Source organism: Neodiprion pinetum, chromosome 1 (genome assembly GCF_021155775.2).
Source record: "Neodiprion pinetum isolate iyNeoPine1 chromosome 1, iyNeoPine1.2, whole genome shotgun sequence".
Classification (NCBI taxonomy): domain Eukaryota; kingdom Metazoa; phylum Arthropoda; class Insecta; order Hymenoptera; family Diprionidae; genus Neodiprion; species Neodiprion pinetum.
In genome coordinates, this window is record NC_060232.1 from 3,962,634 (window position 1) to 3,974,906 (window position 12,273).

Consider the following 12,273-nt stretch of genomic DNA (forward strand, 5'->3'; position numbering starts at 1 on the left):
TTTCATCGATCTGCAGATGTATCGGGTCAAATTTTCCTTCCCTTTTCCCCTCTCTGAATAACCCAGAAAAAAATATACGACCGTATTAATTGGTTGATCGATTTTATCGGACCAGACGTGGTATCTCAAGTTTCGAATCGGATTACATACCCAGCTAAATTTATCTCACAACGGAAAATGTCTGACACGATATTTCCGCGATATTCTCGAGCATACGTCATGCAGTGGATTTTCTCTCGTACTTCCCCGATAGATGTCCGCAGTGTAGCTGCGCTCGAACGAACCAACGTACAACGTCGTTACAGGTTCCGTTATTTTCCAGCCAGACGGTCTGGCCGCGTTAAAGTTTCGCGATTCGTGGATTTCGCTTGTTTCCAAATGCAATAAGCTCGCGGTTAACTCCGAGAAACCAATAACGATAATTACAATTAATCCAGGATGCGAAAGTGACGTGGAAGCCACTCTTGGCCTCGTGCCCACGCCGCAAGCAGACCCTCTGAGCTTGCACGCGCGGTATGCAATTTCAGCGTCGCATCAAAGATATTCAGAGTTCGATCGTAGGTAGGTACCTACTGCATAGATCAAGCACAATGGATAACGCTTCGCGGATAATCAGACTTTGCAGAGGCAATGCCGCGGGTGAAATAACTTGACAATCGCGATACTAAACGAGGCTCGAATCAGTCGGTCAAGTATTTTACATTCTTTCTTTCAACCTCTTTCTAACCCATTTTACTACTTACGGCTATCAAGACTAGATAAAGGGAAACCGAGCTTGTCTCTGAGGAGCCACTGCAGTCAAGAGGGAGTGAATTTTCATCTGATATCCTTCGGCAGGAGTGATAATTATAACCAACCAAGCTTATGTATTAAATATTCCTGCTGGCGCTGCTTCTGCAGAGAAATTAAAACTGGGTTTTTACTCCGTTGGTATAAAAGAGGGGAAATAATATTCTGAAAACGGTGTTCAATTCCAGATTGTCCCTTTTTGTTCGCGGAGGGATGTGAAGTAAGAAATAATAATATAAAAAAAAGAAATAAAAATTTTGCAAGGGAAAAACCCGCGGGCTGGTATCTTGAGCGATACGGAAATTCAAGCACGCGAGGAAAGTGAATTCGACAAATTGGGAGGAGAATTTCTTTTCTAATTACAATTGGTTCGGTGTATACATGTATATATACTTACAAAGGTTGTGAACATGTAGTGGTATCTGTAGTCGTTCATTTGCAGCTGAAGTATCTGAAGCAGAGAAGAAAACGGAAAAAAGAATACGTGAGCGTGAAAAATGAGAGAAAAAAAAATTCATACTTATATATATATATGCACATAGAAAGAAATTGCCCGCCGCCGCCCTCACTCGCCTCCAGTAATTAATTAGTATGCGAAATGGAATATCATCATCGTTTTCAGCGCGCTGCCGATCAAGAAGAATCGAGATAAGGGGGAAAATGTTGACTGCAGGGCGAGGGTAAGTAAGGAAATCGAGTGGATGAAGTTAAATTAATGCTAGGTAAAAATAACACCGGGATGATAATAATAACAAGGAGAAAGGCGATGGGGGGTGAGGGTTGGATGGAGAGAAAAGAAGGGAAAGAGGCTGGAAGCATTTTCGTCGGGGATCGAATTATCACCGAATTGTAAACGGGGCGTTGCGCGATCTCTTCATTAATCTCCAGCAGCATTCGCTAACCGTCCTGGCAGCCAGCATCCGAAGGACCTTGAAGAGGGGCGGCGATCCTTGGAGGATAACGAAGATGGGGATGAAGAGAGAGCGAAAGTACCGAGAGCCTCCGGTCAAAAAGCATCCCTCGAAAATGGCGGGCGGTTTATTTTCCCATCTATTCACAAGGTCGCTCCGTCGTATTATCTAAAAGCGAATTTGCCGGCGCGCTCTTTGAATCTCGAGTTGAGCTGGCGAACAAGCTCAAGTAGGGATTTCGTCGCGTGGGAGGGAAAAAAATTTGGTGTATAAAAAACGGGGAGGATATTTTTTTCCTAGGTAAAAAAAGGCGTAGGTTCTTACCGCTCTGAAGAATTGCTGCATGTGCGCCGGATCCGTGTCGACGATAAGCTTGTAAATCTCCTTGTGACGAACCTCCCTGAGAACTTGTCTGTACGAGGATGGTCCCGCCTGTCGGATGTACATCTCCGCCCTCGTCGACGGCGGCGACTTGACAAGGTCCTGGAGCTTGAACAGACCTGTAAAAGCGAAAAGGAAGAAGAAGAAGAAGAAGAAGAAAATGAGAAAAGAGGCTCCCCGCAGTTTGGACGTCTACCAGAAAATAGCTACCCTGAGAAAAGCCACTTTGCCGTTGTCATATCTCGATTAGTTTTCCACATCCTCTCCCGGATCCGGGGGATATAATCTAGACGTACGTATCCATAAACCGGAGGCCAATGCCTGAAAGCTCTTGGTGCCGTCATTGCAGCATTCCGATTTGATCGATGCTTTTTTAATCAAACCGGAAGCCGGTGTTCAAGCCTTAGACTCGTGGTCGAGGAAGCAGGGCGGACAGTCACGTAGTTTGAAATCCCCTCACGTTCTCCCCAGATTTTTCTGTCACGTCTTATTCGTCCGGGTTTAGTGCCGCTAGTTACGAGCCGCTTCGTACTCTTCCTGTTTCATTTTCGAGACGGCGTAGCTTGCCGCGCGCCTTCGGCAATTCGGGCTCCAATAATATAAGGAATAATAATTGTCACAGTCGCGCGTAGTTGGCGGAAGTCGGAAATTGGAACGTGCTGCCGGACCTGATCCTGCGGTGTAAGAAACTGGAGAAAGGATACCGGGTGAAGAGATATCGCCGGAGAAGAAGGCAACAAATTTCACACTGGAGGAACTCGAAGAAGAAGAGGCGCCCCTCGGGGCTGTTAAAAGAGTACCGAGATTGAAAAATAATAACCATTCGCTTCGGTCTCCGACCGACCCCGTCCAATATTTCTCTGGTTGCTCTCCGGCGCGATAACTGGGATGAACAACTGTGTGTCCCGCTGAGCAAAGACGAGGAACGAGGGAGATGAAGGGGACGAAGAAGACGGAATGGGGGGGGGGGGGGGGGAGGATGAGGAACGAGACTCCCCCACGTGGGAGATTTCGAGTTAGTGTCTTGTTGCGGCGAGATTTATGACGGCGACCTCATCCTTCCAGCTCCCTTCATGACTCTCCGAACCTTGAGAGCCCGGGAAACCGCTTCGCCGGTTCCATTTTGGTGCAAATTCTCCCTCTCTGCAAATAGTTGGTGAAAACCCCGAGGACGCTGCAGGATCAGGCATGGGGAACTTGGGCACTCCGTCTTTGGCTCAGTTGCATCGGTTTTTGACCAGTTAATACAGAACTGAGAACTCGATTTAGCGTGGACTTTACGAAGCATCGATCATTCGGTTTCTCGAGATATTCGATGCGGTCGATTCGGGATAAGGATCGACTTACCGTAATCTTCCTCGTATATAATCGCCACTCTCGTCCAGTTCAGGAAGGACATCAGGTCCTTGAACGCCCTGTTCAGATGATCCTGGGCCGGATAGAGGTTTATACTGAATTCTTTGAACGTCGGCTCGAAGTCAACTCTCGCCTCCAGGTGCGGCACGTCCAACGCCTCGCAGATACTCTGAATGTGAGCCCCCAGCAGAGGGTCGGATGGCCCGAAGATACCCTGCACCGACCTTGAAAGCTGCTTGCAAGCTGCAACGAAAAGAGAAAAACCTGAGTAAATAGAGTAAAAATCGTCGTTTTTGTCAATTTTCGTTTCTTATTTATCCAATAGCGACAGCAGGAAGTCATAAAACAATATTTCACGGATCAAATTATTCACAAATACGATACTTCGATTCCTTCGAGAAAACTGAATTATTTTGCAGAAACAGAGAATCTCGGTGAACGAATTTCACTTCCAGATCGTCGACGTTCACGCTTCCGTTTCGTCGCAGCCACGATCCTTCTTTTCCGGCATCACGCGCCCGGCACTCGTTTCCACGTGTTCGGTCTATTCGCGGTATCGCGATTCGCCGAGCAGATAGGCGAATCGCAGTTGGTGAAAATCGATGATAGTTACGCGGGTTCATCGTAGATAAGGTCGGCCGAATTCCGGTCGCCGGTTCTCCTCAGCCGGACGTGAACCAACGACCCGGCGCGAAGACGATAAATATTTTATCATCCCGCAGGAGGAGCGGCCGGATTGACGGTGGTTTTATGCGGCTACTTCCGGTCTATTCGTGACCTTCGCTCTCCGGCAACGGAGGAATCCCTTCGGTTCTTTCTTCGGATAATCAATTCAGACCGTCGTTGCGATACGACCCTCGAGAATGAAGCTTCGGGCCATTTCAAGGAGGGTAAATATTCCCGGCAGACAAACGGAGCACCGCCGCTGCTTTTCGTCGGCAGTCTCTGTTTTCCGCAGGTGCCCAAAAAGCGCTGTTAAATACGCCATCAGGGTAGCTCAAACCGGCGTCGAAAGCCGACCGCTTTTCTCCCGACCGCAGGGATTTATCCCGTCAAACTTCTCCCTTTACCTCAAGAAAATCCGGATGCGTATCCAATTTTAATACCCGTTGTTGGCGAATTTTTCAGCTCGCGGTTCTTCGAGAGAATGGCGGAGTTTCGCGTGGCTGAGATGCTCGACGTTTTTGAATTCCGAGAAAAAGAGAAAGGGAAATGTTCGCTCTCCTCTCCCTTTTCTTCATCTTCTTATTCTCCATAATCATATTTTCCATCTAGTTTTTGAACCCGCGCCGCTCGGTTCGAGGAATCCGAGTGTGGATATTTTATTTGGGGAAAGTTTTAGACTCTTTCTTTTTCTCTTACATAAAAACCACGTATCATTGAATTTCTTTATCCCATTTCGCGAAATGAATGGGATAGAAATGTTCCAACGACCTTCCCTGTCTGCCAAATAAAATGTGCCTAAAAATTCTCACGCTATTCTAGAAATCGATGAAGCGCGTTGGCATTGCTGACAAAATTCTCAGCAACCGAAATTTGCGTAACTTCATTTAATCGGAAGCGATTGCTTTATATTCCCTCATCGACAAAATTTTACTCGCGATCCGAAATTTTGCAGGAAGTTAGTGCAGGCTGCCCCTTTACTACATGGTAATAATCTTAACCCGTCCTTCGTTGTGCAAACCCGGAAAGTTTTCAACTTGTAATAACAGTAAACACAAACTAGGAGAGCAGATAGCAGAGAAACGCCGGAGAAATAACAGGATTTGGGCTTGTCGTCTAAAACATGGGGGTGACTATGAAAAGGGAAGGAATAAAGGATGTTGCGACGTCATCTAATCCTTGAGCTGTATCGTCAACAACACGAGAAGCCTGAAAAGTTGTTCCACAAAAAAGGACCTTTTCAATTCTCCGAGATCTGAGGCGAGCAAAAGTCGGTTCATGTGAGAATTGAAAGGAGAAATCCTTCGAAGGAGGAAGAAGTAGGCGATTCGCTTTTAGCGAGGACTCGTCGGGAATAATGTATAAAATAATTTCCATATCTCACTTGGAATAAGGATGCAAATATATACATATATATATATATATATATTATAGATATAACGGCCGTAGGCTGAATGCTCAAAACTCGAGAAAAACTTGCGTATTTCTTATCTTTTTTATCCCTTCTTTCCCGAGGCGTTTAGAGCCGGTCTTTTGTCTTGAAATCGCTTCGAATAATATGCGAAATACATTCAATGTGAAATGGAATTTTAACTTTTTCTTTCAATTCTTATAATCCAGAGGAACAGTAGCTAACTCAACTGTGGATGAACGAAGGATCAACGGCTGCACACTCTTCAGGATTCATCAAAAACTGTCGCCAATTAACCGGAAGTATATAACAACAAGTTTGATATTCACAAGTTCAGTTGGAGAGCAACTTTTTTTTCCAATTGCGAAACGTGTCTCCGTATAAAAATGTGTTAAGTATGTCAGATTGGAAAAATTATAAATTCGATTTTTAGTAACCTGAACATATCAACCTCTCAATGAATTTCCGGTATCAAAATTTTGGCAAAGATTATTAAACTTTTAAAAATGATTATGTATTATATGTAAATGACGTAAATTGTATTAAAAATTGTATTGAAGGATGGAAAACATCGCATTCGTTTGTCATACAACGATAAACATTATTTCAATCATGGTAATTTTTTCTTCCATCTATCCTGAGAATGTTACCAAATCACGTAATCCTCACAACCAAGTTTCTGAAAACTTGTACGTTGAACCTTTCTAATAATTTTTTTATCGCAGTGAATTCATTTCCTATACCTACGTGTCTAAATCTGTGCACAACGTTGAAGAAAAATGTAGCCAAAAGTTCGCGAAGATTGAAATTCGGCGTCCGGTTTTTTCCTAAGAGAGGAATAGCTGATAGCGAACGGGTTTCCTACCTAGAGTACATTTTTATTTACCCAAGCTGCCGTATTTCAGGGGTTGGGGGTGGAGGGTCGTTACACGAGGCGAAAGAGCCGTCAGAGGATAGCTTGCGATCCGCCCTAAACATACGCGAAACGCAGGGCAAACACCGCAGGGCTGGATAACTCGAGTCCCAGGATCGCGAACCTCGGAGATTTCTGCAACAAGAAGCCTCCCGAGACTTGTCGCGTATTTTCGTCCCTGGAACCGGCCCGCGGAGCTCTTGACTTATGCAAACGACACATCGCACGTAGAGTAGAGAGTAAAAGCGTCGCCCCGCAACAACCCGGAAAGCAAGCGTACGCCGTTTTGCAAATTTCATCTCTGCCCAGCCTCCGCGAATTCCTCGCGATATTTCCAGGAGCAAAAGGCGTTATAATTAATCGCAGCGACACTCTCGTGTGGAAAAGGTGACGTGAAATCAGTCGAATGAAATCGTATTGTCACGATATATCTACACGAAAATCCGTCCTCCAGAGATAATTGCATCGGGTAATTCTATTATTACATTTCTTCTATTTCTTATCCCCCTTTTATTTGACCATTAAAAATTTTCCCCCTTTACACCATAATCTGGTGGACATGAAAAACTTTGAATTTTGCGATGTTCTTTTTTTCAACGCAACTTTCTCTGTAAGGGTGTGAGATTCTTTTTTTATTTTTATATTTCCCTGTATCTCCACTTGTGTGCTTTCGGCTAAGATATTGCGAAAATTCTTCTCCCCTTTGTATATTCATCCCTTTTATATTTCTACATCGCTTTCGTCCCGGACTCGTGTATTTACATCTGGGTTTAGAATTTCGGCTGCATCGATACTTTGCATCCAGTTTATACATACCCCGAGTAGGTACATATATATATATATAATGTATATTTGGTTATCACGCGTTCCCTTTGCTCGGTGGTTCTGAAAATAAGCTCAAGTTGAATTTTCGGTTACATCGCGACTCGACGCGGCGTGCAAGGAAAATAAAAATTATTATCATTGAAAACAAGGCTCGTTCCCGAAGGACGAACCGAACCTGGTTATTCAGAGCTAAAGGGAGATTGCGGCAAAGAGAGAAGAAGATGGACAGGGAAATGGAATTTACTCTCGGCGCTTCGCGCTCACTTAGTCTCTTCGAACGCGCTGCAAGCTCCGAGCTTTTACCCCCCAGGTTTCTGGGCGATATTGACTAATTTACAACGCCTTTAAAGAAGGGCCCATCGTCTTCTGCATCGAATAATATATCTCACCTGGGATAAGCCCGTCCATTTTCCACCCGACGTCGAAGGAGCACTTTCGGTTAGGCCTCTCTCTCTCTCTCTCTCTCTCTCTCTCTCTGCAACACCATGAAATTCGTCGGCGTATCTACGACGGGCGCAAATGAGACTCCGAGCACTCAGCGTATTAACTAAAGTCACGCACAATTAGCCACCAAGCACTAGATTCTGCAGTAACGGCTGCCTCGCGGACGAAACGTGTATATAGCTATGCATAATTTTGCGACCCCGGAAATTCCCGGTATCGCGTCTCCGACAATCTTGGAACTCTGATCGTTCCGGTTCTTTCAGCCGACGACCTAACAGCCCGGCGGTATTATTATTTTGCTTTGCTCCCCACGATTACAGCGCGCTTTTTTTTTTTTGGTTCCTCATTTTAAACGGTACTCCGAAAGCTGCAAAAACGTCAAGTAGTCAAAGATTTTTCTTATAATTCGATAAAGTGCGCTTTCGACGCGTAAAAATAAAGTCTCTTAAACGTGAAAATATAGCCGACGTTTTTTTTTTCTCAACTACTCTTTGTCGTATCTTTATTTTTTTATTTCGCTTCGGCTCAAGTTGAAAGCTTGGATTCGAAGGAATAGTAATCCTACGCTTTCTTTGTGCATGCAATATTAATACGCGCAAGCTTCGCATTCGCATAATACAGGTATGTATAAGTATGCGAAAGCTCTCCCCGTCCAGCTGTTGACGGAATCAGAATCCACAAAGCTTTTCCGTGAGGTTGAATGTAGGTAAAAGTGAAACCCCCGATGGCGGCTTAAAAGAATCCTGCAGTTCCGCACGCTACCCTTCGTTATATTTCGACCCGATACTTATATTATCTCCGCCTATCCGACACACCGAGTTATTGCTCGAATTTCATACGAATCAATAAGGGAATTTCGGTTACGACTAGGGCATAAAGAAAAAAAAAAAAAGTACTTTCTTCCCGCCTCTTGTCAAGCTTGTCGTACGTATACTTAGTCAGGAAACACCATAAAATCGGCGATAAATTCGGAGATAGTAAATAAAGAACTAAAAAAACAATTATACGGTGAAATGGCAAAAAATCGCCGAGGTCTAGACTTCTACAAATAATGAATCGTAAAAATTCTAATCAGGTCTGTAATAAATAGCAAAGGTATATTTGTTAAAAAAATATCGCTGCTAATCAAACGTCAGGGCTCAAATTTGACGAGTCGATTTCGGTTGTTCGTAAAAAATATACATACATGTATATTATCTTTACAGATATATTGAGTAGATTTAAACCATAGGTGCGGTGAAACTTGGCACTCAACTTGGAACAACAACGACGTTACGGTCGTATAGCTGTACCGACTCGTATGCTGCTGGGGTTCGCGCCACGCGCTCGTATTACACCGAAGTACCGAGTTGATTTAACGATAATTATGCATCGTCTATATAATAATGATAGAATAATTACTGCCCCGTACGTACAGGGGTTGAAGGTTGGTGGATATTGCGTTCCCCGCACGATATACGTTGAATTGCGCACATTGTTCAAGAAAGAATCGACTCTCTCGAACGATAGAGTAGAAGTAGTTTTCACTTGGAATCATCGAAATATCCAACCTGTGTACAGTCTTTGACGAGAAAAGAAGTAAGCGAGGATGGACAGAATAAGGAAGTGAATGGTAAAAAAAATGGTAATAAAATATTGAAGGCATGAATAAAATCAGGAAATCTCTGAGACGCGTCAGGTCCACTCAAATCTTACTCACGTATTTCCCTCTGCAGGCGGGTTTTTGCACATTTTAAAGAAGAAATCGAGCTGTTATTATTTAATTCTTTTTATTTCGTTTTACTTTTTACCATCTCAAAATACGCGCGAATATTCCAGACGAAACAGCGGATATTTGGGATTTGGAATAAATCTGCTGTTATCCATGTTTTTACTCCTGCTGCAGGTTTACTCCTCGATATCAGGTGCTCGGCTATATCATCCTTCTGTTTATCGTTTCTTTGAGATGCAATAAAATTAGCCCAAGCCGGCAATTTCGAATCGGTTGTAAAACTTTGAGTCAAAAGGAAGCGGACAACACCGCGCGTTAACGGGAAACCAGCGGAGAAAAGTCTTTAGTCCGAAACTCGGCGAGATAAAAAAAAAAAAAACGAAAAATAAGCGATCCGTTTATAACGTGGTAATTAATTTTTTAAACGAAATGATAATTAATTTTTTCTGGCTTATTCTTACCCGCCTCGTCTTAGGAAAATTCACTTTTCATTCCATGTGAGATAATAAAAAAACGGTTCGACACTTTTATTCTTTTTTAATTTTATTCAAATCTTTTTGACTCTTCGACTCGATCCTTTTCTTCCTACGAAATTCCGTCTCCGCACCGTTGAACTTTTCCCGTTTAATGATATTCACCGGAAAAGCGGTGGGAGCATTTATTATTCTTTATAATAACCGCGATCGCTGTTGTTAACCGAGGACATCCCACAAGCCCAGACTTACGGCTTTTTATCGCCGTTATTCCTGCCCGTTATTGCCGGAGGGTCCGTTTTATACATTCCCTTATTGCGAATATGGGGCAGCGGTGCGGTTTGCTACGTTTTAGTTTATTATTATGCCCTCACATACGCAAACATTCGTAGTTCCGAGCCCTGAATAGGCTCGACAGCCCGTCGCCCCGAAGTGGAGAACGTCATCAACCTTTCTTCATCCCCTATTCAAGCACCTATAATTATCTTCGAATAACGTCAAATGCAGAGACGAGCCCGAGCGAATTTTTCCACCTCGTAAGGCTTCGTTGTATATACCTGAAGAAGTCGTTCGCAATTAGCTTGATAAATATTTCGCGATTTATTCTAACGCCGGGAAAATAGCTGTCCGCAATTTAGCTCACCCTGCAACCGTCCGACCTGTAATTGACCGTTACTACTGCGCTCCTCGCTTCACGCGGTTCGTCCTGATGTTCCTCAATTTTTAACTCAGTCAAAGATTATGCGTTCTCGTAATTCTTGCTTCCGCAACAATTTGTTCGACCACCCCTCCGTCTTTATTCCCTTATTTTATATAATACAAAAACAGTCCCTACAGCGGTATATAATTTAGGTGAAAAATACGTCAGCTTGCGCAGTTTTGACGGTAGAAAATTGAGGCTGAATTGTTTCTTCGTGTCTTGTTGTTTGTTCATTATTATTATTATTATTATTATTATTATTATTGTTATTATTATTTTCTTGTACTCGTCATCCTGCCGAGTTAACCAAACAACTATTTCTAATTTTCCCATTTCTCTCGCGAAATTCATAAGTCTGTTCTACGTAGGTATGCACAATTTTCATACCTCGAGATTATAGTTAATAAAAGTGAAGAGAGAAAAATAACTTTGCTCCCGGGGGCGAAACTTTCTCAACATCGTCGGGGGCTTGAACAGCAGTTTGACTAGCTTGTGGAGTAATTAGTAGCCGAGCTTAGCGATTGACGAGCAACCGTCTTTCAACCCCGTGGCTTTGGGATTTCAAGATCCTGACGGTTTTGGGTCTGACCCTCTTATAATTACTCAGTTGACGATTTTTATAAAGTCTTAGCGATCACACGACCGACTTTTGTCGATAAATCGATTCGAGAAAGGACTCACCCTTTTTGCTGGTACGAAATGAGTCGTCCTTCGGGACGTACTGGATGTCGTAAACCAGCGTCGTGTTCGGCAGGACGCTCTTGTCCTTGTTGATCCTGTAGACAGCGTACTTGAACGCCAGCTCCGACGGGCTGTCCTTTTGGTCCTCGGTGAAAATCGCACCTGTAACAGCGATAGTCGAATTAATATGGCAAAAAATCTCATTGCGAAAAAACACCCCGCTGTGAAATTGGATTCACCAAGGGGAACGATAACTCTTTGTGGTCCGATCTCGAGCTGTAAGGCGGGGCCAAGACTTTCACGGAGAGAGTTTTAATTGAATAAAATTAGTAATTAACGATGAATATATTTCAACAATTTCCGGCCCGCTTGTGCTGCTGCTCATGCCCCTTGTTACGTATCTACCCTGCGACCACTAGACTGTGAATTGATAATTGATTTCGACCCCTCGAGTCGCTCCTTTGTTTTAAGATGAAGAGGAGGAAATAAAAATGTGAGAAAAATTTGTACGAACTTTGGTCGGGATAGGTGGAAAAGAAATGAGAAATTGCGAGACTTTGTTCGAGAAATTCAACCCCTACGGGTTATCGTGCCTTACCGGAAATGAGAGAGGAAACGTGTAAGGAGCAGGATAATCGGGGAACGAGCTAAGAGTGAGACTATTTGTGCGAGGAAATAGCGATTGTATTGATGCAGGGTTGAATTCCTAGGGTATTTCCACAGCCCTTGGAAGGAGCCGAAATCGATTTGTCTAAATTCGCGTTTCCCTCGAGCTTCGCATAGTCCAAGAAAGTGGAAGGGTGAGTAAGAAAAACAACATAATTCTCTGCCCTCGAACAATTACTTTATCGTTATGCGAGTGGTTCACTACACCGCGGCCATTGTTCTAATTTATTTATCGCATTTTTGTTTACTCCATGTGCTTCGCTAGTTTTCTATCTCTCGGGAATTCTGTCCGCTCGTTATTTTCCTCGCGACATCTCGGCCATTTGTTTTTCCCGTCACCTACGAGATG

General features: G+C 43.6%; 1 protein-coding gene across 7 annotated transcripts in view; it reads right to left on the reverse strand.

Moving 5' to 3' along the window:
• LOC124224723 (glutamate receptor ionotropic, kainate 2) overlaps positions 1-12,273 on the reverse strand; it is an 89,947-nt gene that overhangs the window by 31,829 nt on the left and 45,845 nt on the right. For all 7 annotated transcript variants that reach the window (XM_046636903.1, XM_046636910.2, XM_046636907.1 and 4 more), the window contains exons 3-6: positions 11,259-11,420; positions 3,429-3,680; positions 2,025-2,200; positions 1,187-1,240 (exon numbers count right to left, since the gene is read on the reverse strand). In XM_046636903.1, coding sequence (XP_046492859.1) covers positions 1,187-1,240; positions 2,025-2,200; positions 3,429-3,680; positions 11,259-11,420 — 644 coding nt within the window. The remainder of the gene's footprint in view (positions 1-1,186; positions 1,241-2,024; positions 2,201-3,428; positions 3,681-11,258; positions 11,421-12,273) is intronic.